Source organism: Canis lupus, chromosome 5 (assembly GCF_048164855.1).
Source record: "Canis lupus baileyi chromosome 5, mCanLup2.hap1, whole genome shotgun sequence".
Lineage (NCBI taxonomy): Eukaryota > Metazoa > Chordata > Mammalia > Carnivora > Canidae > Canis > Canis lupus.
Genome location: NC_132842.1, coordinates 28,695,027 through 28,718,167, shown reverse-complemented (window position 1 = coordinate 28,718,167; position 23,141 = coordinate 28,695,027). Strand labels below are relative to the sequence as shown.

Here is a 23,141-nt window from a genome sequence, read left to right as displayed (position 1 = left end):
CCCGCTCCCACCTACCCTTTAGATGCAACCCCTCCATCCTATTCTCAAGGCCCCAGAGGCGGCGACCAAAGCCCCTCTGGCCAATGGGGACGTGAAGGGACCTCTGGCCCAGCGCAGGCCGCCAGCCGCCACCGCCCAGAGGACTGTCCTTGCGGGCCGACACTGAGCGGCACTTGCCACCCACCCCCCAGCCCCGTACAAGTGCAAACTAGTTTCCGTGTTGGGGGAAAAAAGAGAATAAAAGTTTAATAAACGTGTGCTGTGTTGTGAATGACTTTGCGACGACCTCTGCTGCAGATGGCCTATGCATGCGGAATAATGGTCTCCTTGCAGAGAGGGAAATAGCTTAGTGCTATCGTCGTTGCCTCGGTAACCATCAGAGCCCCCATCTAGCAAGAGAGAAATGAGTTATGAAAAGGCTTGAGTGAAGAAGGGATTAACACATGATCCCAGGGACAGTATGTCAATCAAAATCAACTGAGAAATTACACTGCTCTATTTGAGAATTTCTCCGGAACCCGAACGCTAGTGGAGTCGGGTGCGTATTTTTTTTCCTCTTTTTTTTTTTTTTTAAATTTGAGAAAGAAGGGGAAAAGTAACATCGTGATGAGTCTTCATGACTGTCATTGAGAATTACACAGAGGGAAGGGAAAAACTCACCCAAAGAGGGTTATTTAAGAAGGCAGGGCCCCAGCCCACCCTGCGCGAGGTCCGGGCACCCCGCTGTCGTGTCCGGGGGGGGGGGGGGGGCCCACCCCTGTACCTCGGTCCTCACCCCGCTGCACCCCCCAGGCCTGGAGCTCAGGCCCCCCCATCCTCCCACCCCAGCTCCGCAGGAGAGGCCTGGGGTCCGGTGCTCGGCCTGGGATACACCCCAAGGGGGGACGCTGGGGGCGGGGTGCACAGCGCGGACCTGGGGCCCAGCCCTGGAGGGGGCAGCCTGAGCTCCGTCCTGCAAAGCCACCTCTGGCCCGCAGCCTCCTGCCTCCGGGGGAAATCAGCCCCAGGCACCCCCACCCCACAGGGCCGAGGGGGGAGGGGGCTGAACCCCCCACGCACGCTCCCCCCGGTGCACGTGTCTCCCCGCCCCCCCCCCCACCTCCGCGAGCGCGGAGAGCCGGGTCCAGAACCTGGGACGCAGGCTCCGCGGAGCGCATGCAGCGGGCCTTGGGCAATCGCTGGGTCCCCGCCTCTGCCCTGCCCGGCAGCCCCAGGGCGCCCTCCCCCCCCCCACCAGCAGAAGTGTTCTCCTTTGCAAGCACTTCGGAGCCCGAGCCCTGGAGCAGGGACAGCGCGGGAACCTGGGCTGCAGGGGCGGTGCGGGGGTGGGGGTGGACTTCCCTGGACGGAGACCTCCCCCCGACAGTCGCTGCTGCTGCTGCTCGCGGCCACCGAGCTCGGGGCTCTGGTGGAGGAGGACTGGGGCTCACAGCTCTGGATTCCGTGGGGCGCATTGGGTGCACCGGGCAGAGCCTGTCACCCGGGCCCCTGCGCTCCCGGTTAACCGCGCTGGGCCCACGCCCTGCACCCTTCCCCAGCACGAGGGGACCTTGGCCAACTCCTCGTCCGACACCCTCGGGCAGCAGGTGGGGAAGCAGGCCTGGAGCTCCCCAGTCCCTAAAGGCGCACTTCTGATCTTGGCTGCGCAACGTTGGCCTCGTTAAAACAGAAGAGCAAAGTTCCAAGGGACTCCTCTCCCGCTGAGCCAACAGGCGCCTTTCCTTGCTTGGCGGGGGGCGAGGAGGTGCGTGGGGGGCTCAGCCCCCCTGTGCACGGTGGGCGCCCCCCCCCCGCCCCTCCATCCGCCCAGCGTCCCTCCCTCGGTCCCCCCTCCCCGCCCCCTCCCGGCCGCCTCCCTCCCCCCTGCGCGTCCCGCACAGGTCTGGGTCCCGAGCGCCCTGCACGGTTAACCAAACCGCCTTGACCCCGGCGCTATTTGATATTTGCCTCCTTGACACTCATTTAGGAGCTCGCAGCGGCAACGCAGACATTGGACAAGTCCAGCCTGAAACCGAAGCCCTGTGGAAGGGGGGAGATGGGGAGAACCTGATAGCTGGAAACTCGTTTTCTCCAAAGGCTTTCGGGACATTTTAGCCCTGCCCCGGGTCCTCGGAGCGCCAGGGCGTCGCCAGAGCGCGTGTAAACGTTAAATGTTAGCTATTTGTTCCAATGATTGGCATGAAAGTCGACTCTTTCTTGTCTTCTTTTTTACCTCCTTCTCCCTCTTGCCTTTCCTTTCTCTCTCTACTCCTCTGGATTCCCACAGATACTAATTCAACCAGTGGCTCCTCTAATCCGCCTTCCTTCCACCCAGCGTCCCCCACCCTCCACCCCCCACCCGGACCCCAGCCGGGTCAGGAAACTTCACTGGAGAAAAGTAGCCCAATAGTAACAACCCAGACGAGGCTGGGGGACACTTGGCCAGGTTTGCTCCCCTTCTGGAGGCGACCCAGTTTGCTGGGAGGACCACCCCGGGTCTCCTCTTTTTCTAAACTCTTGTGTCTTTCTGCTTTTCCTCCCCCACCCCCCTTTCTTCACTTTCTTTTCCCTCTTTTCTTAGAGGGGGACTCTTATTTCTTCTAACCAGAAACGCGCAGAACGAAACCGTGGCACATTAGAGATTCAGGAGCGCTGTGCTCTCTATTAAGGAGAGGCGACCAGATGAGCAGATAAGACAGTCGCCTGGTTTCAAAAGTTCCAGTTTCTGCTGGAGGGGAGCTACCCGCCGGAGCGCCTTCCTTGGAGCCGCAGATTGGACCGTTTGGTTTTTTGTTGTTGTTGTTGTTGTTGTTGTTATTGTTGTTGTTTGCGTTTGTTTGTTTGTTTGTTTTCCCAGAAGGGAGGAAGGGCCACAACGTGAAGGCTGGCTACTCACCTCTCTCCCCCCACCTCAGCCAGTTTCCAGATCTCCAGCCCGACCTCCCATGACCCCACTCCCCAGTTCTCTCAGTAGTAACGGGTGGATTCCAGATTCTCCTTTCCAAGAGGCTGGTCCCACCGCTCCCCACCCCAGCCACCACAGATTCTCAGTGGCTCTCATTTGTTCTGTCGCTCCCTCTACCTTCTCCCCATCCTAACCTGTTCAAACCCTGATTACTGAAGCTTCATTCCCCTCCCTCACGCTTCTCCCCAAACCCCCTCGCTCCCTCTCTCCCTCCTTCTTAGAAGATTTTGGAGCCGAGAAGATAAGATATGCAATCCTCTATCGGGAATCCTGTAATATTAAAGATCAAATGTGGCATCAGTGGAAGACCAAATGCAGAGAGAGACAAAAGGGGGAGGCTGGGAGATGCTCATCAGCTAATTACAGCTGCAAATATTATGCAAATTTATCTTGGCACAGAAATGGAGCACGCGAGTTTAAGTGCGGAGATAATGCCGGAAAATTGAATGTTCATCTGGGCATGGGAAATGGCCCAGTAGGCTCCACTGGTCTGTTTCATCTAGGGAAGCACCGTTTTTATACTCCTATCAGATCATCCGCACTTCACTGGTTGGGGCTGAGAAATTAATATTACTTATAATTGATACTTGAAATTCTTGGAGTGATGTGTCCTAAAGAGAGGGAAGAGAGGAACCGGGGCAGGGGTGAAGAAGAGAAGGAGAGGGAGAGGCAGACGGGCAGGAGAGGGAATTCATGCGGTATTTAATACGAAATTGGAACTCGGCATCTGATATCCACCGGCGTGAGGCCAACGTTGAACCGAAAGCTACAAGGAGAGCATCCCAGAAAACCAGGTCTCTCCCTCCCTCGGGCCATGAACGACCTCAAGTGTCTTTATCGGCATCAAGAGCCAAGTTTTTAAAATCTGTAACTATTTGGATACCTTTAAGGGTGTGGGGCGGGATCAGGAACTGACACTGGAACTGCAGAAGGCTGGGAACCTCGGGTGATCCTAGGAGAGGAAAGCCCAGTGGTGGGGGCCCTTGTAGGTCTAAGCAGAGGAACCGCGGATTTGGCTCTACAGAACCTCACCCCTGCTTCAGACCCAACTGCACCCCCCACTTCCGTCATCTTGATCACCTGCGTTCAACATTGTCCAACCCGCTCTAGAACTGTCGGGGAGATGACATGCTCAGGAAACAAACCTCGTCTCTGCACTTGAGAAGTAAAGGTTCCCAAGTGCGGGGAGGAAGGGAGACAATAGGACTATGGTGGGGCGCCTGGGTGGCTCAGTCAGTTGAGCCTCTGCCTTCAGCTCAGGTAATGATCCCGGGGTCCTGGGATCAAGCCCCACATCCAGGGAGCCTGCTTCACCCTCTGCCTGACACTCTCCCTGTTTGTGCTCACTCTCTCTCTGTCAAATAGATAAATCTTAAAAAAAAAAAAAAAATAGGACTATGGTGAACTGGAAAGTATTCTTAAAAAAAAAAACACAAAAAAACCAAACAACCCAAATCCTGCCCCCAACTCCACCCTACACTCCCAGTACAAAATCTACTGCAACCTAGAGAAACGTAGAGAATTTCAGATGCGCGTTATTCGGGTGCAAGCCATCCAATTACCAAGAAATTATGATCTGACGTCAGGAGGAACAATTGGAGAGTGGATATGTATGAATCTCCTCTTGCTGGTTTGCATATTTGCAACGATTGTTTGATCCAAGCAACCAGAAAGTAATCAACAGGCACGAGCTTAAAAAGCAAATTACCGGTGACTCCTGCCCCTTCTACTTCCTGAAGCTGGGAGGTTGCTAGTGTTGTCAGTTGTTGGGAGGGGACTCCGGGTACAGCCTGGGATTCGGAAATCCATCCTGAAAGAGGCAGAGAGGAAAGCCTGTTGCGTTTAGATGGCTTTTGTTCCTTTGGCGTTAGGGCAAAATACAAAAGAAACAAAAATGCCAATTATCGTAACTAATTAACCATTAAATGAGATGTGTGTCCTCTTCTCTCCAACTCTGAAACCCAGGGAAGATGATGAGGGTCGGTGCAGGGCGGGGGGGATCTGGGAAAACAGGCAGATCCATTCACCACTCTGCTGGAGGAGGGGGGGGATCCCACAACAAACCCTATGCTCATTCTGCTTGTTGACAGACAAAGCCAGAAGAGCTGAATATATAAATATATATATATGCACTTTTTAAAAGAAAGCAATGAATAAGAGAAACCTGGGATTGCTGTTTTGTTTTCTTTTTTCTTGTTTACTTGGAATGGGGCCAGAGTGGGCAGCGGTCAGGGTGGGAACCTCGCGTGGGGGGTGGGGGACAGGACACGGGGTGAGCGGAGAGGAAATCTCAGGAAAATTAACATTATTGGTATCTTTCTATATAAAGATGCAAATGGCATTTTATCTTAACTTGGCTCTGAGCTTTAGTCGGTGTTTATGATTAATTATCTCCTTTTTCATAAAAATAAATCATGTTAAAAATTAGGATCTCGGTGCTGGGGAGAAACTAAGCGCTGGTTTCAGGTCGATCTTGTTAATTTCAGCCTGAAATTGACACACTAATTAAAGAGCCGCGTGGTAAGGCACGAGCAGGCAAGATTATACCCAGCGCTCGCGCGCGCTCTCTCTCTCTCTCTCTCTCTCTTTTTATCAGATCTACCTTATATTTTCCCAATTAAAAACTGCAAAAAGCAGTTTCATTGCCCCGGGATAAAAAATAAGGGCCCCCTTTTCACAACGCTGGCCATCACTTTCTACCATCAGATTCATTGTGATGTATTAGATGCAATAAATTATCCCATGTAACAAAACATTGGGAGCTGAAAGGCAGATAATCTGGAAAGCAGAGATAAGGATTCATTATTCCAAATCATTATGAATCCAACGTTGCCTCTGACTTCTTTCTTAATCAGCTCCTCTGATCCTGGATATGTGAGCAGTACAGATAAGGAAAGAGTCGTTTATAATTCTCCACCTCGTCTAATATTTTAAAATAAAGTCAGAGGCAAGAAAACGCCATAAAACACTGGTGAGCAGGCAAGCGCCGAATGAAAAATCACTTCCATGTTATTATATCCACAGTAAGATTTAATTAAAATTCTCCACGTCCACGTGCTTTATTTTCAGATAGGATTTTTTCCCATCACGTAATAATTGATAGGAATTTGCAAACGGGGCTATTTATTTAGGGCGCCTGGGTGGAATAGGTCTGATTTTTTTTTTTTTAATTTCCAGTCACTGCTTTGTGAAACTTCCATGTGAGATGTCCACGGTTCCACACCACCCAGACCCCCACCACGCAGTGCTCTACCACCACCCACCCCCCAGCCAGGCAAATCTCGGTCATGGAAACCTAGGCAGTCACAGACCTAGAAGTTGAGTTTAATAAAAATGTTCCATTAGAAAAAAAAAAAAAAAAAGAAAAAAGAAAAAAAGCAAAAAAAAAAGAAAAGGAAAATCAAAGAACTGGATTTTCTCACGCCAGACTCCTTCACACCCTCCCAACTCCCCCCACCCTCCACATTTATAATAGAACACATCCCAATGGGTGGAATTGAAAGATTAGAACTTTTAAACCCAGGCTGGTATTTAAAGTGTGTGTTTTCATCTGGTGGAGAGCCGCATGCGAAAGAATTAAAAGCAACCTGAGGGGATAGCCGGGAAGGTTAGAAAAATTGAGAGGGGGACGGAGGCTGAAGACCTACAGGCAGGAAGAAAAATATTACCTGTGTTTTAAGGGAAAGAAATGGGATGTTGAAAACCTGGAAGATTAAATATACGGTTCCCCAGCCCTGCTTCGAACAACTCAAAGTGGCCACACATTCTTAGAAAGATTGGAGATTGTGCCAGCGATTATTTCTCCCTACAGGGTCCCCTTTTTCTTTATCCAACAGGTGAACTTCCTATCTGCGCGGCCATCGCAGAGATCTGGGACACACTGTTTCTATTATCATTAGTCATTTACTGACCCATCTTCTACCTCCACCTGCCCAGTGACTTCCTTTTATATTTAAAATCCAATCAAATGCCTTAGCTTGTAGGAATGTGGCCCAACAGAGCCACAGGATTTAAAGCCATCGATGCTGGTGCCAATCGGGCTGTCGGGATTGCCTCCAGGAGGAATCCCAACCCCAGCTCTGTCCCCAGGCCCAGGAGCCTCCCAACATTTCTCTACTGAGTTCAGCCTCTGAATCCTAGCCCAGGGAAGGATGCTCGCCTGCCCAGGGTTAAGGGGTTAAGAAGCCAGGGGGTAGGTGCTCCAGGGAGGGGAAAGGGAGCGGGGGAAGCCAGCAGCAGGGGATGTGTGCAAGGGGGGGGGGGCAGGCAATAGGTGAGGAGCCCCCCCACCAGGATGACTGGGTGGCAGAGAGCTGGGTCCTTGCCTCCTGGCTCTGCTGCTCAGGTGCGTACCACACAAGCACTCCCCAGGGGAGAGGCTCACTGCAGAGTCCTGAGGTCTGGGCAGTGGGGCCACCCAGGCCCCTCAGACCTGCTAACCCAGGGCGGGCTCTTGAGCACCCGGGCCTGCTGGTCCTCAGCACTGATCGCCCACAGCACCCCTGAATAACCGAGGGTGCTCTCCCTCCCTCTCTCTCTCTCTCTCTCTCACACACACACAGGTATATACACACGCACAGAGACCTGAACCGCGAATCAGCGAGCCAGAGTGGTAGCTTTTAAAATTCAGAAAGCGACTTGTCGCTTCATTAAAGCAGCATCTTTACAGTGTGCAGGGGCCGGTGTCCACCAACCAAGAATAAATCTTGGGGGTCTCACTGGGCCACCAGCGCCTTTCCCCCCACTGTTCACTTCTGGGGAGACCTCCTCTCTTCACCCACTGCCGGGTCCCCCCCCCCCCGCCCTCCCATCGCCCGCGGCCCCCGGGATGCCGCGCCCCGGGGTCCCCCCCAGCAGCGGCTCCCCCCGCCCCGGGCCCCTCGCGGCCACACGCAAGGCCGGTGGCTCCTCGGAACCCCGCTCCGCCCGGCGCTGCCCCGCACACCGCTCGCTTCCACCAAGTCCTAAGCCCGAGTGTCCTTGGCGGCCGAATTTCCTTCAGTTAAGCCCTCCTTTGCTAAAGGTGGTATTGGGGTGACGGGCGAGCGGTGGACGCGGTCGGATTTCTCCGTCCCTGGCCGGGCGACACTTTAGACCTGGAGTCTGGCGAGTGCCCGCGTCAGCAGAAAAGGGAACCGGGGAGAGGGGCGGTCAGGCCGGCAGCTCCGGGCGGCAGCGGGGGGCGAGGGGGGTGACCCGGGAGGGGGGCGGAGGGGACCCAGGGGGCGGGAGGGACCGGGGACGCGGAGCTGGAGAGGCTCCCCGGTGGGCAGCGCGGCTGCAGGGGAGGGGAGGGGAGGGGAGGGGAGGGGAGGGCGAGGAGGGGACCCAGTGGGCGGGGAGGGACCCGGGGAGGGGGCCTGCGGCGGGTCCCCGGGAATGAGGAGCTGGAGAGGCTCCCCGGTGGGCAGCGCGGCTGCAGGGGAGGGGAGGGGAGGAGAGGGGAGGGCGAGGAGGAGAGGGGAGGGCGAGGAGGAGAGGGGAGGGCGAGGAGGGGAGGGGAGGGGAGGGCGAGGAGGAGAGGGGAGGGCGAGGAGGGGAGGGGGCCCAGGAGGCGGGGAGGGACCCGGGGGCGGGGGCCTGCGGCGGGTCCCCGGGATGCGGAGTTGGAGAGGCTCCCCGGTGGGCAGCGCGGACTCAGAGGAGGGGAGGAGAGAGGAGGGAGGAGAGGGGAGGGGAAGGGAGCGGAGGGAAAGGGAGGGGAGGGGAAGGAGGGGCGGGGGGGGGCGGGGGCCTTGGGCGGGTCTCCGGGGACCGAGCTGGAGAGGCTCCCCGGTGGGCAGCGGGGCTGCAGGGGAGGGGAGGGGAGGGGAGGGGAGACGCGGAGACAGGCGGGGTCCGGCTCACTCCCGGGGCCCCCGCGGCGCGACTTCCCCACGAGGCCGCGCTCCAGGGGGCCAAGGCGGGCGGGGGGCGCCTGCTCCGCAACCCCGGGTCCTCCCGGCACGACCCCCACCCCCCCCCCACCCCCACCCGCAGCCCCCTGCCAGGGGGGCCCGGGGCAACAGGTGGGGGGAGCTGTGGAGCGAGCGGCCTCCTGTCGGCGGCTCGGCCGCTGGGTGGCGGCAGGCGGGAGGGAGCCGGCGGAGAGGGCGGTGGGGAGGGGGGCTCGGGGCTCCCTCTGGGCCTGGGAGAGCCCCTTCCGCTCCCGGGAGCAGCCCTCCCCCCTCGGCCTGGGCCCGGAGCCCCGACGGTGCGGAGCTGGGGGGGCGCGGTCCAGGGGGCCAGGCCGCGGGGCCCCTGGGTGCTCGGAACGGGGCGTCCCCAGCCCCCCAGCGGGCCCCATCCTGACCTCCTCTCCCATCGCACCCCGTGACCCTCCCCGCACCCCTCCTCAGGTCGGCGCGCCCCTGCACTGCTCCTTCTGCCCTCGCTGGCCGGTGGCCGTCCCCCCCACGATGCCCCCCAAGAACGATCACCCCTAAACCCTTGGCGGCACCAAGCCGGGGCGACTCCTTACTACCCAGCTGGGTCCCACGCAAGGAGGTTCTTAGCGTCCTGGGCCGGCGGTGGATACATTTGGTTTTATTTCTCCCCCAAGATGTATTTATTTTTAAAGTCAGTCTCCATATTCTTGTTGCATAAATATTGTGAGGGGGAAACGCTACCTGTCAAAACGAATGGACCCTGACCTTTCTCCCCCAGTGTTCACGGGGTTTCATTTTACTCCTGCAGAAATTTATTCATGCCGATCTCCTCCCTGGAGGATTCGATCCCCCTGGGCCGGAGTAGAGATGCCACGGGGCAGGGCGGGAGCTCCTGGCTGGGCACCCAACAGAAGATTCTCCTTCAGGCCCCCCCCCCCCACCTCCTCCAGCTACCTCTGGTTCTCGCTCCCTCACCTCAGGGGCCCTGGATGCTAAATTTCCTTCTTTTCTTCTTGAAAAGAGTTGGGACCCCGAGAGAGAGCCTCGTCCCCAAACCTCTACTCAGTGTCTGCAGGGCCGGGCCTCCCTCCGGCCGTTCCTGTGCCACCGGGAGGAGGGCCAAGGTGGACCAGCGAGCCCGGAGCCTGGTGGCCCGTGGGTCTGCCCTCCCTACCTTGTGCCGGACAGCCGCACCCAAGGCACAGGAAAGCCCAGCACAGGCATTTTGGAGGCGTCAGCAGACACAAACTGGAGGAGGAACCAGAAGGCAGAGGGACAGCCCTGAGGGGCAGAGACCCTGCTAATGGTGGCGCGGACTGTACCTCTAGACGCTCCCACTGGGTCCCCACTCGCTCCAAAAAAATGGGACGAAGAGACTCTGCAAAAGCTTTTATATCTTGAGGGGGGGGCGGGTAATGACCCAGTCAACACTGGCGATGACATTTGCAGTGGTGATTCCACCCCTGGCAGAGCCGGTGGGCCTGTAGGCGCCAGGGGCTGCTCACGTTGCAGGCAGTCTCCCCCCGCCCCACCGGCCCAGCTCCTCTGGCCTCACACACCCCAGATGTGTGGTTTGCGTGTTTGCACAAGGGGGTGAAATCCATTCCCCGCTCAGTCTTCTTTCCTCCCTCCCTCTCCCCCTGCGCAACCCGGAAGAGCTCCGCTCTCTACAGTGAGCAGAGGAGGCGGAGGGAGGGGGCTCCTAGGAAGGATGCACATCACCCAGGTTTTACTGCTCGCTGGAAGCCCGCGTGAGATGCCGTAAGCAGCTGGGGCGGTTAGGACCGCAGCGGCGACCGGAGTGGCCAAGGCTGCCTGTCATTTCTGCCTTCGGATCTCTGGCAAGTCAGGAAAATAATAATAATAATAAAATAAAATAAAACACAGCTGGCCCGCGGGAGCAAAATACCCAGGTCAGTGACTATCATTCTCTTCTCTCTAACTCTGCCCTCGCTTTCCCGGCTCCACGTGGAGAGAATTAAGGGGCGGTCTAGACGCCAAGGGGACAGCTGCCCCTGGAAGAAAATGAACTAGACCCCAGGCTTTATTATTATTTTTTTTTTTCTTCCGCGGGCACGGGCAGTCTTTGGCTTTCTGCAGTGACCTTGGGCGAGCATGGTGGGTGCATGTGTGTACGCCCTTGGTGGAGAGCGAGCTACGGAGTGAGGCATGCGGAGACAAACTAGACAGAAGTGTGAGAGACGGTCGGAATGCCGGGGGAGGGCTGGACACACGTCTTCCAGTGCAGGGAGGGCCGGGGACCCGGGGAGAGAGCCCGCCGACGAGAAGCAGCTCAGCCTTCTCCCAAAGGTGGCCGCGGGATGGGAGTGTCAATTGCGTGTTTATTTTCCTCTGCTTACGAGTGTGAGCTTGGGCTCATTGTCTCTGCATATAATTAGGGAAACAGCTGTGCGCTGTGAGATAAAAGTTGGGAGTCCAGATGTGAGGGCATCTGGCATCCCTGGAGAGCTAGTGGCCCCGAGGCACCCCTGCTTCCAGGAGCACCCTGAGTTGAGCGAGAAAACCACGACCTGTAAGAGAGGGTGCCCAGGGTCGTGGGGGAGCAGGATGGGCAGCAGGGGCGAGGACTCTACTTTCTCCTGGGACATCGGACCAACAGACCTCCCAGCAGTCCCTCAGTCGGAGGCAGTTCCCGACGGAGGAATCGTGAAAAGGCATCGGAAGTTGAGTGAATCCGGACAGGAGAGGGGCTCTGGTCCACCTCTTCTTCTTCCCGGAGACCCCCGCCGGCGCCCGAGGAACCGGCCCTGGGCGATTCTGTCCCGGGGCCGTGGATGGAAGGGAGTCGATCCCCACCCCCGGATCCTCCCTCGGGTTTCCTTCCCCTGTTTCTTGGCTATTTTCTCCTTCCCTTCTTGCCTGCGTTCACTAGGACACTGGGGCAATGGACAGGAGCTTATGAACTTGAAAGTGGCAACTAATAAAGTAGCATTGGCAGCCCTCCACCCTTCGCGGTTGTGGCAGAAAAGGTGTGCGTGTTGGGGGGCGCGGGCAGGGGGAAGGGACGCTGGTGGTCCCCCCCACCCACTGCCTTCCGAGGCAAGGAGACCCGGTCAGGCCCCTCAAGGCAATCCAGGTGCCTGGATGCGAGATGCTTGCAGGGCCCAGCGAGGAGGGAGCTTACCATTAACCCTTTTAAACATGTGTGTGATTTGGGAGAAGAGAATAGTTGGCTGCTCGTTCGGATGGGGACGGGGTGTGGCGACCAGGTCAGCGGGACCAAGCCCCAGGTGGGTGTCAGCTCCCCTGGGCTCCCATTACCGACTCCCTTGGGGGACCGAGGAGGAGGGCCAGCCTCCAGCTTCCAGCCGGCAGCCCTGGCAGGCCTAAGGCTCCTGGTTTGAGAGCCCAGCTGCATTCAGAGGATGCGGGTGAGTGGCGCCTGGTACATCATCTCCCCAGGCCCACCCTCCGTACTATAGGAGCTGTCTCTGCCAGCACCCCACCCCCACCCCACCGGGGATGGGGTGGAGGAGGGGGGGTACTCGGACACTGGTTAGTCCGTCCTGCCAAAAGCCCAGAGACAGGGGAAGCTGCATTTGCCTTTTATTGCTCTTTCCACCCTGCCTTTTCGCAGCTGATATATGAGGTGGGGGTAAGTCGGGGGTGCAGTGAGTGGATGGGAGTGGGCGCCCCTGGGCACTCATTGGTGGAGCTTCCTGTTGGGCCGCCCAGCAGCTCAGGGCCACACAGAGAGAGAGCCTCAGGAAGGGGCAGGTATGTGGGAGGCGGGTGGCTGAGAACCCCTCTTTTGGAATTTAAGGCGATTTGTGTCCGGGGACCCGCCGGAGGTGGCGGGGAATTAGGAGTCCTGGTGAGGTGTGTGGGGCCAGAGCCCCAAAGCCCAGTGTTCTCTAGCGCCCGCTCATTCCCATCACTTCTGGGCTCCACTAAGACGTTGTCTCCTCCGCCTCTGAGCCTTTTCACACAGAAATGTGCATTCGTTTTGTGGTACGTCTTTGTGCATGAACCGAGTATTTCCGATCACCCCTTCCTTCATGGTGGGGGTAACCGGAGGGAGGTTTTTTTAACCAGCGCGGCGGCGAGGCGATCGGGGAAGGGGAAGGGGTTGCAAGTGCCAACCCCGCTTCGCTCCTGGTCACTGGGCAGACTGGCCTGGCGGTGGTGGCGGGAGGAGGAGAAGGGGACGAGGCCTCCCTGGGTGTCCGTCGCTGCGGGGCTGCAGGCACATGTGTGTGGTGGCTGTTTTGTTTTATGTAACAAATTGCTTGAGGTCCACGAGGTGGCAGACGGCGGAGAAGCGAGCGTGAGCCGGGGCGGCACGGTGGGCCCGGCCGGGGAGCGAGGGCCGGCGGGGTGAGGGCCGGCGGGGCGCAGGCACGCGGGGAGGCCTCTTGCCCGCTCTGGGCCCCGGGCGCTCGCACACTTTCCCCGGTGGGGGGGTGTCCAGCGGGTGGGGAGGAACAGAGAACACTTGGTGCTTTTGGAAGCTCGCCTCTTGTCTGCCGATCTGGAGGAAATGATCTTCCCTCGCTCCTCTCCGTGTTGTGAGCTCTCCTTTCCCTTGAAGCGCGCTGTCGAAGGTCCGGGAACAAACACACCCCAGGGTCCCGGCTAATCCAGAGAGGTACAAACACAATAGCTCCGGGATAAAGCCCTCCTCCTGTAATGACAAATTTTCGTGGCCAGAGAGTCGGGTAAGGTGAGCGCTTGAGGCTGGGAGCTGGGGCCGGCCAGGGGCAGTGAGGTGGCCGGGTTGATCGGGGAGCACCCGGGGAGCAAGGGGGGTGCAGCAGGTGGCCCAAGTGCATCCCTTCTTGCCAGAAAAATACAGGGCCCTGGAGTTCCCGTGGGTGAATCCCACACTGCTGACAACTTCCCCGGGAATCCCGAATGTTTCAGCGGGTGGCCTGAGAACCCCCCAGGAGGAGAGCCTGAGTCTACACTCGGCCAGCCTCTACCTGAGGGCCGGTGGTACTGCTGGGAGCTGAATCAACGGCCTGTGGCCCGGGAGGGACGACCCGACCCGCTGGAGCCCCTCTGTCCCCAGTCCCTTCTTCCTCTCATGGGGCTCCCACTGTCCCCCTAGACCTCCAAGGCCAGGAAGGAAGGACTGCAGGGGAGGTGCGACCTTCCTGCAGGGTGACTGGCTTTCCTTCCGAATGGTCCTCCAGGGGAATCTTTCTCTCCTGCCCAACACTGGGGCTCCCCCCAAATGCCACCAACCTGTGCACTGTTACCCTCGAAAACAGAAATCCCCTGTCTTCTCCCTCTCTCTCTCCCCCTTTCCGCTGCGCCCCTACCTAATTTTTTTTTTATCTCGATACAATCTTTTTTTTTTTTTTTTCTCACCGGAGGAGAAGAGGGTAGCGGCAGAGTGAGGGCCAGGATCCCCCAAGCTGCAGGGCCCAACCTAGCGGTCGGGAGCAGAGCAGGAGGGGGTAATCTGTGAGCGCATCTCCTCTCTCTATGACTCTCCCCATCTCTCGCTGCTCCTCCTGGCCTGGGCGGGTTTCCTTCCGAGTTTTAAACGATGATAGATGAATAAGCAAAAAAAAAAAAAAAAAAAAAAGGTGAATCAAACCATCTACCCCCTCCAAAGCGATGGCTCATTTCCCAGGGCAGGTGGCAGGTAGACCCTAGGCCTGAGGCGGGTGGGCGTGGGAACCGGGAGCCGAGCTGCGCGCGCGGAACTCTTTTCGCTTGAGTACCCGTGGGGCTCCCCCCTCGGACGTTTCCACCTCCAGCATCTGCACTCAGTGAGTTTGGGGTCCCCCCCTTCTCTCTTCATCCCCCAAGTCCCCTGCTCGCCGCCTTTCATTTGCAAAGAACAGCCGGGGCCCTGCCCACCGCCTCGCTGCTTTCTCATCACCTCTGCTTTCCTCCCCATTCCCTGCGTTTTCAGTTCATGCGGGAAAGAGAGCGGGGGCTCGGGTGCGGGCTGCAGAGATGGGGACGCGCTGCGTGCCAGCGGGCTCCCCCCTCCCGGGTGCGGCGCTCGCCCGGCGGTGGCGCCTGGGGCCGTGTCCCCGGCGTAACCCTCCAGCCCTGCAGCCTGCGAGCTGTTTATACAGCTTTACCTGCGCTCTTCTGTAACCAGTCAAAACCCTCGCCTGGCCGCGGTAACCTAATCCGAGGGCCGAGGCCGCGGAGGGGGGAGGTGTGTGCGCGCCAGAAGGGGCTTCTTCTCCCTTCCCGATTGGGAAGGGAATTGGGTGATGGAGGCGGGGGCCCTCGGGCCCCGGAGGAAGGAGGCCTGTCTTCCTCGGCCGCGCCCCGTCCGCTTCTCTCCCTCTAGCAGGCACCGGGGACCGGGACGCGCGCTGCCTGCAGGGCCGGCGAGGCCCAGGGCTGGTTTCGCGGTCCCGGGAGCAGGACCAGGGCGCCCTCCCCCGCTTGCAGCTGGCCCCCGCCCGAACTCCCGCCCCTGGGGCCGCACCCCCGGGGCAGGGGCCCGCACCGGGCCGGATCCTCCCCGCCGGCCTCCCGCCGTGCGGAGCGCCCCGGTGCCGCGCGCTGCCAGCGCAAGGAATCGAATTAAAAGCCTCTTGGCGGTTATTGTCTCTCGCTAATTGCTCCGACAATGGCCACTATTAAAAGGGAGACACCCCATTAAAGGCCCCGCCGGGCAGCGCTGGGCTCGGGGCGCGAGCCGGCCGCCAGCCCGAGGCTTGCAGAGCGCGGGGCCGCGGGCCGGGCGGGTGCAGGGCGCGGCCTCGGCCCCCCTCGGGCTCCCGCTTCCTCCCCAGACGTGCAGCGAGCGCGGCCGCCTCACACCGTTTTTGTCGACCGGTCGCAGGCAGGGAAGATTGACCGAGCTGCCCCGGGAAGGGCCGCTCCCGCCCCAGCCCCGGCTCGCCCGGGCCTCGCGGCCGCGCTCCGGTTGCTGGCCCCGCCGCAGCCCCGCGCCCTCCCTGCCCCCAGCCCCGCAGGTCCCCGGCTTCGCGTCGTCTCGAGCATCGCGGCCGGGTCCGCCCAGGCCGGCGCCGCGGCTCCGGGGGGAGGGACGCGGCGTCGCGGCCCGGCTCCGCTTCTTGCTCCCGCCTGCAAATATTTGCTGCCTCGCTGGGAAATCCGACTATTTTCGCGCGCGCTCCGCTGGCAAAGTTCCTTAAGCAAACACGCTCCAACGACCGCCCCGGGCGGCCCGCGGCACGCCCGCTCCCCGTGCGCGGGGCCCCCGAGGCTGGGCTCCCGGGTCCCGGCCGCGGGCAGCGCGCGGGCACCTCGGCCCCGCGGAGCTCGCCTGGATGCGCGGGGCGCCAGGCTCGGGTGGGGGCCGCCGGCCCGCGTGGGCCTCGGCTCTCTGGGTCCCGCGGCCGCAGGGGTGAGCTGGGGGCACGCGCCTGCCCGGGGCGCCGCCGCGGGCTCGGGTTCCCGGGCGGGGACGGGGTGGCCCAGTTCCAGGCACGGAGCCCCTGCCGTCCCGGGAGGGCGGGTGGGAGGGACCTGTACGCGGGCATGTGCTTGGGGGTGTGTGTGTGTGTGGGCCCCAGCTCGCCGCCACCGGGGACAGCAAGCCAGGCTCCATTTCTTACCCTTTCCCCAAGAGGGCACACACACCCCACTCAACTTGACGCCTAAAGCAGCCGCCTCGAGGCCTGGCGGTGGAGACGGGCCGACCTGGCCCCCGCCGCCCCGCGCTCCTGGGGGGTGGGGGGGGTGTCCGGCCGTCGCTCGCCCGGCTCGGGGATGCTTGCCCCCAGGGCCCCAGGCCTGCAGGCCGCTCGCCGACCGCCCCTTACCCTGGTGAGGGAGGCCTCGCGCCCTGCAGGAGCCCGGGGCCCTGCGGCGGCGGCGGCGGCGGCGGCGGCATCCTCCTCCTGGGTCTCCTCGCTTCCTCCACCGGCGCTCGGCCGGCTGCTCCCGGGGAGGAGGAGGGGGCGGCGAGGGCGGGGTGGAGGGGGGCTCGCTAGCCCGGGCCAGGGCCGGGGTGCCGGGGTGCCTGGGTGCCTGGGTGCCTGGGTGCGGAGGGGCCGGCAGGCCTGCGGGAGGGCGCAGAGGCGCCTCTGCAGGAGGCCAGGATGCCGGCCTCGCGGGTTCCCGCGGCGGGGGAGCCTGGACCACCTCCCCCCCCGCCCCCGCCCCCGGGCCTCGAGCCCCCTCCGCTCCCCCGCCCGCGCCGGGAGGAGGAAGCCCGGCCTGCCCGTGCCGGCGAGGCGGGTCAGGCCGGCGCCGGGCCTGGCTCAGACCCCCGCAGCCCGGCTCTGCGCCTCGGGCCACGCGCTGCAGCCGCGCCCCGGCCTCGCTCCCCGCCCCCCGCTGCTGGCCGGCGGCTCCCGGGGCCGACCTCGGCCCTCCCCCCGGGCATCCCCCTCCCCTCCTCTTCCCTGCCCACCCCCCTTCCCTGCGCTCCCGGCTCTGGGGCTGGGCCCGTGACGTCAAACCCAGTGTGGCGTCGGCGAGACTGGCCGGCGCGGGCCATCAAAAGAGCAACGTCCTCTTTCCCAATTACCCACTGTCAGTCCGGGAACAGGGGCGGACCGGCTGGGAATTAAATGTTAAATACCCCCTACAGGCTGGCTCCATTACACCGGGCATCCCGCCGCAGCCCCCCACGCCTCTCGGCCCGCTGCAAACCACCCAGACCTAGGGCCTTCGACATCTTTTATTTTTCCAAGGTGTGGGGAGGAGGTGGGGGCGGGGGCGGGGGTGGGGGCCGGGGTGGGGGCGGGCGGCCTCTCCTCCGCGGGGCGGCCCGACCCGGCGCTTTGAATTAAAACGGACGACGCCCGCCCCCCAAGTTCTGCGCGTTCCCGGAGAGGCGCCGCGCCGGAAGGCCTCCTTCTCCCAAATATTTTCCCTTTGTCTTTTAAAATTGTGCTAAGCTCACAAGTTCACAGTTTCGAGTCCTGGCGTCAGCAGCCCTCCCCCTCCTCCCCCCTTCCCCGGGATGGCTCCCTTTTTTTTTCTTTTTTCCCCTGGCTCCCAGGTCTCGCCCCAAAAGGCCACCTTTGGGACTCCCCGCGTGGACTTTGAACCGGGGTCCGGTCTGGCATCGCCTCGACCCGGGGCTGATTGATGCGCCGAGAAGCGCTTTTCATGTTTATTTTATTTTATTTTTTTAATTAAAAATTTTTTTTTCTCCCTGTCTGCTCCCATCCTTAATCTTAATCTCGGGGAGTTTGAGCAAAAATGTGTGCGCGCTGGCCTGCCCTTGTTTATGAAGCGGTTTCCGGTGAATGTTAGACAGAAACTAAATAATTAAAAGGTTCGGAGAGCACCGCGAGCAGTAGAGGCTGGCAGCTTGGCTGGCTCTAGAGGGAAGTGGTCAGAGTGAGGGGAAAATCGATGCTGCTTTACTGGGCCGCCCTAATAAACGGGAACTAAATGGGCTCCGGAGAAACCCGTCGCGGGCGGGGCGCTGTGTGTTCCATTTAGGAATCTTCTTCCGTCCCGTATCTTGAAACTCAACCCTGATTTTTTAACAAACATCAGAGTTAAGAAGACGGAGCCTCCAAACCCAAGATGGGCAGGACCCGCGTTTCCACCACTCAAATAAATGTCACTAATCTTTCTAAACACGGATTGTGCATAAAAACGAGGCATCTCTCGCTCGCCCCTACCCCAACACACACACCAGCCGAAGGCTGAATATTGATGATTTTCCTTGACCTGATGGAACGAATCCTCCAGAACTTACTTTTAGGGACGGTCTCTTCTATTTCGAATTTTTTTGGTAATTTGTAGAGGAGCAAAGAGGGAATAATGGCTTTCATTCAGATGAGACCCCAAATTCAGCTCTTAGTGCCGTCCGTGGGGAAGCCTGCGGGGGGGGGGGGGCACCCACACCCTCCTCGCACACAGGGCCCTGGGGTGAGCAGGAGGTGGAACCTGAGTCTTCCCCTCCCCGCCTGACCCCTGCTCGCCCCGACCGCGTTTTCGGGACGGGCGGCTGCAGAAGCCGGGGCGCCGCTAGGGGATGCAGTGGCTCAAAGGACCAGGCGAGGCCGGGGAGGTTGGAGCCCGCGGGGCCGGCCAATCGCGGCCCGGCCGGAGCCTCGCCCGCTGATTGGGCCCCGCGCGGCCCCGCCCCCTCGAGGCCCCGCCCCCCACCGGGGCTTCTGGAGCCGCACCCCCTCCGCCCGGGGCTGCGGGGCCGCGCAGCGCGAGGCCGGGGAAGGTCGCCGCAGTCCTGCCCGCCGGCCGGGACGGGGGTAGGTGGAAGGGGCCGGTCCCTCGGCTGGGGCAAGACCCCGGGGCGCTGGGCGGGGAGGAGGGACAAGTTAGGCCACTGGAAAACAGACTGGAGTTCTTTCTTTGCAACCACTCCCGCCGCTCTTAGGGGGCTCCTTAGCGTCTCCCTCTCTCTCTGTCTCCCTCTCCCTTTCATTTTCTCCCATCACTCCTGCCACTCAAGTGAGAAGCACGCACCGACCCCAAATATCAGGTCTAGACGGGACAGCTGCAACAGCGGGGACCTCCTTGCGTGGGGCTCGCGAGCACAAAAGGCTGGGGGGGAAACGTTGACAACGACCACCAGGGTCACCGGGACATCCCAGTAAGGGTTACTCCTCTTGCCCCACTCCTCAAGCCTCTTAGGCAATTCTCTCCAGAGGCAAACCTCAAAGGACTTCGGCATTAAAAAAATAATAATAATACTTTCTGATCCGTGGTACATGCACAGAGCTCCAAAAAAAAAAAAAAAAAAAGAAAAGAAAAAGAAAAAAGAAACAAACAAAAAAAAGCAATCACCTCCCCAAAACCCTGCATTGAATTTAAAACCAAGTTTGGTCATTAAGAGAAAAAAAAAAAAAAAGTCTGAAAAAGAAAGGCCGCCTGTAGAAATGTACTTTATGAATGGGGCAGGCCGGCTTCCCCGGCAAGGAATAATCCACCGAGCCGGAATGAATTGGCAGGAGCGGGAGCCACAGTTAAAGGGCCAGAGCGCAAATTCCCTCCAGCCCGCCCCCTCCGCCCCAAACCCCGCGGGCCTGGCCCACCCGGGCCGCCGCCCCTGCGCCCCCGGGCCGCCCTCCGCGGCGCCCCCCTTCCGGTCAGTGCAGGGGCGGGAGCTGGGGCGGAGGGGTGCAAGGCAGGGGGGCGGCGGGGGGGGCGGTGAGGTCCTGCAGCGGGTTTGGGTTGCAGTTTCCTTGTGCTGGTGAAACTGTCCCCTCCTCGCCAGCGCCAGGCTCCTCCCCCTCGGCGCGGATGACACTAGAACCTCCTTAAGTTCTGTCGCGCCACAGCTGTCTGCGAACACTGAGCTGCCTGGCGCCGTCTTGATACTTTCAGAAAGAATGCATTCCCTGTAAAAAAAAAAAAAAAAAATACTGAGAGAGGGAGAAAGAGACTGAGAGAGAGAGGAAAAGAGAGAGAGACGGAGAGCGCGCGCGACAGATCGAGCCACGCAACCTGACCGAGCAGTTTCTGGTCTCCCAGGTCACACGCCTCCTCCTCCTCCTCCTCCTCCTCCTCCTCCTCCTCCTCCTCACTGCTCGCTACCCAGGTTGGTACTGGCAACTTTTTTTTTTTTTTAAGTTTGATTTTTTTTCCTTCTTTCTTCTTTTTTTTTTCTTTTTTTCTTTCTTTTTTTAAATTTTTTATTTTTTTCCCCTCCTCGCCCCATGTGGGAGGACTTTAACACACTTTAAACCCTGCCGTCCTCCTTGGGAGAGTTTCTCGAGGCCTGGAAGGAAGGTCCGGGGATCGCTGTCCCCGCGGAGGGGGGGTGGGGGAGGGAGGTGGGATGCTGGTGGTGGTGGAGGTGGTGGAGGTGGCGGCGGCGGGGGGCGAGGGAGGGAGCTGTCGGGCCGGTGCCACCGCGCAGTGGGTGCAGGGGCCTGGTCCCCGGGCGGCCGCGTCCCGGTTGGCCTCGCTCGGGAGGAGGCGTGCGCGAGCGCGCGTGTGTGCGCGTGTCCTGGGTGCGCGGGCGCGGGGCCGGGCGGCTCGCGGGGAGGTGGTGCCACTTGATAAACTCAGGTGCTCGAGTACTTAGGAGCTCATCCAGGTCTCCCCCTTCTCTCCTTCGCAGGTGACCCGCGGAGAGCCTCAGCCTCGGAGCCGCTGAGCCAGCCCCGGTGCAGAAGAGCCTCCTCTGCAAAAATTCCAGCCACCTTCGCTCGCCCTCCCCTCTTTTAGAATTTGGTGCCCCCTCCCCTTTATCTTCCCGTGCCTATATATATATATATATTTTTTTTTTTTTGGAGTGGGGGGAATTTGCTTCTCCTTCCTCTTCTCCTCTTTGCCAAACTACTGCTCAAATATATATTTTTAAATCTCCTTCGCTCACCTTTCCTCCCCAGCTCTCCCTTTGCCCCACTGCAAACAGATCACTCGACACCCCCCCCCCGCCCCTCCGACGGCAGGAGCACCTGCAGGGCCTCGGAGCCCCCCGACCCCTCCCCGCCCCGCCCCAGCCCGACCGCCGCCCTCCCTCTCCGCGCGCGGGTTCCGGGCCGGGCGAGAGGCGCGAGCGCAGCCGGGGCCATGGAGGTGACGGCGGACCAGCCGCGCTGGGTGAGCCACCACCACCCCGCGGTCCTCAACGGGCAGCACCCGGACACGCACCACCCGGGCCTCGGCCACTCCTACATGGACCCGGCGCAGTACCCGCTGCCCGAGGAGGTGGATGTACTTTTTAACATCGACGGTCAAGGCAACCACGTCCCTTCGTACTATGGGAACTCGGTGAGGGCCACGGTGCAGAGGTACCCTCCGACCCACCACGGTGAGTGCGCCCCGGGTGCGGGGACCCCCGCCGCGCCCCCGGGAGGCGGGAGCAGGGGGAGCTCGGGGACCGACCGGGGCGGCTGGGGAGACCCAGCGAAAGCCCCCGAGCGCCGTTCCTGCTACAACCTAAAAAGATTGGGGCCCGGAAATGGGCGAGGAAGCAGTCTCGGTCGCCGCGAGAGTGTGTTTTTTAAAAAAAGTCGCAGCAGGCGTCCCCCCGCGGCCGGGGCGCCCGGGCCTGGCGCTCACCTGGCGGGCGCCCCGCGGCAGCCCCCGCTCCAGGTGCGGCCGCAGCTCCGGGGGGTCCCGGGCCCCGCGCCGGCCAGACCCGCCCCCGACCTGGTCCCCTCAAAGGGCTCCGCTCCCCCAGGGATCCTGTAGTTGCTTCTGGGGGCGCACCAGGCGGGGCGGGGGTGGGGGAGGAGGGGGTCTCTGCCGGCGTGCCTCAGTTTCTTTTTTTCCCCCCCGGCACATTTTTCGGAAAGGCCAGAAAAAATTTTTGATTCACATGCCTTGTGTTTTGACCTTTCCCCCAGAGCTAGTGCATTCGGTTCCTAGGCAGGTCTGCTGGCCCCTCGGCTCTGAGGGCTGGAATTTTGAATTCTGGTACTTGACAGGGTTTGGTGGAGGGGCTGCTGCCTTAAATTGGACACGTTTGAAGCTAACTGGATTCCCGGCTGCACAGAATTTTCCTGCGTCTTTGCTTTTAGGTTGCCTCATTGCCTGCTCCCGGCAACTCTTGCCTTACTCTGTCCTCCGGCCTACAACAGCCCCAGTAGGCTCCCCAAGAAGATTTAGGATCCACCAGGGTTTCATTTTACATGGGGGCGATTTCAGCTGTCTTCTCTTTTCCTTTCCTTTCCTTTTTTTTTTTTTTTTCTTTCTCTTTCACCTTGAAAAGTTTAGCCGGGCTCCGAAACATTAAGAAATCCAGCCCTGCGTAGATAGAGGGTTGGGAGGTGTGTGTGTGTGTGGATAAAAGCTCTAAGCTTTGCAGCGGGAGTGGGTTCCTAAAGGAGAAATAGAGGCACCCTTCCAGGCGGAGAAAACGTGAGTTGCTCTTAGTCCGGGCGACCGAGGTCTTCCCTGGTCCCCCGACTCGGAGCCTGACTCGGCGCCAATGACAGAGCCCCTCCGGCAGCAGGCGTCGTCCGCCCTGCTGTCACCAGGTTTTAAACAATCGTTTCTGCGGATGGGGCGCTCTTTGCCCTCGTTCTGTGCAGATCAGCAGTTAAGTGGAAATGTGGTAGATGCAGACTTAATATTATTTACTATACTACTTCCTGCATAACATGAATCTTGACCCTTGGCGTTCAGAGAACTCTCCTTCCCCCTCCCCTCCCCTTCCTCTCTCAAGATTTTAGTTTCAGTATTGTTCTTAATGGTTAAATAGAATGTCAAATGCTGAGGCAGGTAGTGGATTAAAAAGATCAATAAGTGTGTGGATTTGCGCCCGCAGTTTGCATTTGCCCCTCTCAGGGTGTATGGACTTGCCGGAGGGATGGCCAGTCCTAAAACTGTGAATTTCGCATGCAGGAATTTTAAATAGGCTCCGTGAATAAGGGAGATCTGTACAGACACAGGACTTTTGTGTCGCAGGGGCTCAGGTGAAAACCCATGCTTGGCACCGGTGGAATCACAACTTTGAGGGCAAGATGGGGTTTACTCTGTTTTTC

At 60.1% G+C, this 23,141-nt stretch overlaps 1 protein-coding gene and 2 long non-coding RNA genes across 9 annotated transcripts in view; 1 reads left to right on the top strand and 2 right to left on the bottom strand.

Moving 5' to 3' along the window:
* Positions 1 to 228: 228 nt before the first annotated feature.
* Positions 229 to 10,164, bottom strand: LOC140633397 (uncharacterized). Of its 2 annotated transcripts, none has more exons than XR_012031007.1 (3): positions 10,134 to 10,164; positions 4,653 to 4,754; positions 229 to 389 (listed from the first exon to the last, which is right to left on the bottom strand). It is a non-coding gene; the product is annotated as an uncharacterized lncRNA (long non-coding RNA). The 2 variants fall into 2 exon arrangements; XR_012031006.1 differs by lacking the exon at positions 10,134 to 10,164 and adding an exon at positions 6,613 to 7,563.
* Positions 10,165 to 10,574: 410 nt separating this feature from the next.
* The window catches only part of GATA3 (GATA binding protein 3), a 32,674-nt gene continuing 20,107 nt past the window's right edge, over positions 10,575 to 23,141 (top strand). The window contains exons 1-2 of one of the 5 annotated variants that reach the window (XM_072825871.1): positions 10,575 to 10,724; positions 20,768 to 21,463. In XM_072825871.1, the coding sequence (XP_072681972.1) occupies positions 21,223 to 21,463 (241 nt within the window). In that variant the 5' untranslated portion in view covers positions 10,575 to 10,724; positions 20,768 to 21,222. Of the gene's footprint in view, positions 10,725 to 18,848; positions 18,951 to 19,960; positions 20,243 to 20,767; positions 21,464 to 23,141 lie in introns of those variants that run through there. The other 4 variants (XM_072825870.1, XM_072825873.1, XM_072825872.1 and 1 more) reach the window with 4 other exon arrangements.
* Positions 12,362 to 16,690, bottom strand: LOC140632914 (uncharacterized). Of its 2 annotated transcripts, none has more exons than XR_012030560.1 (3): positions 16,539 to 16,690; positions 14,146 to 14,309; positions 12,362 to 13,456 (listed from the first exon to the last, which is right to left on the bottom strand). It is a non-coding gene; the product is annotated as an uncharacterized lncRNA (long non-coding RNA). The 2 variants fall into 2 exon arrangements; XR_012030561.1 differs by lacking the exon at positions 16,539 to 16,690 and adding an exon at positions 14,874 to 15,138.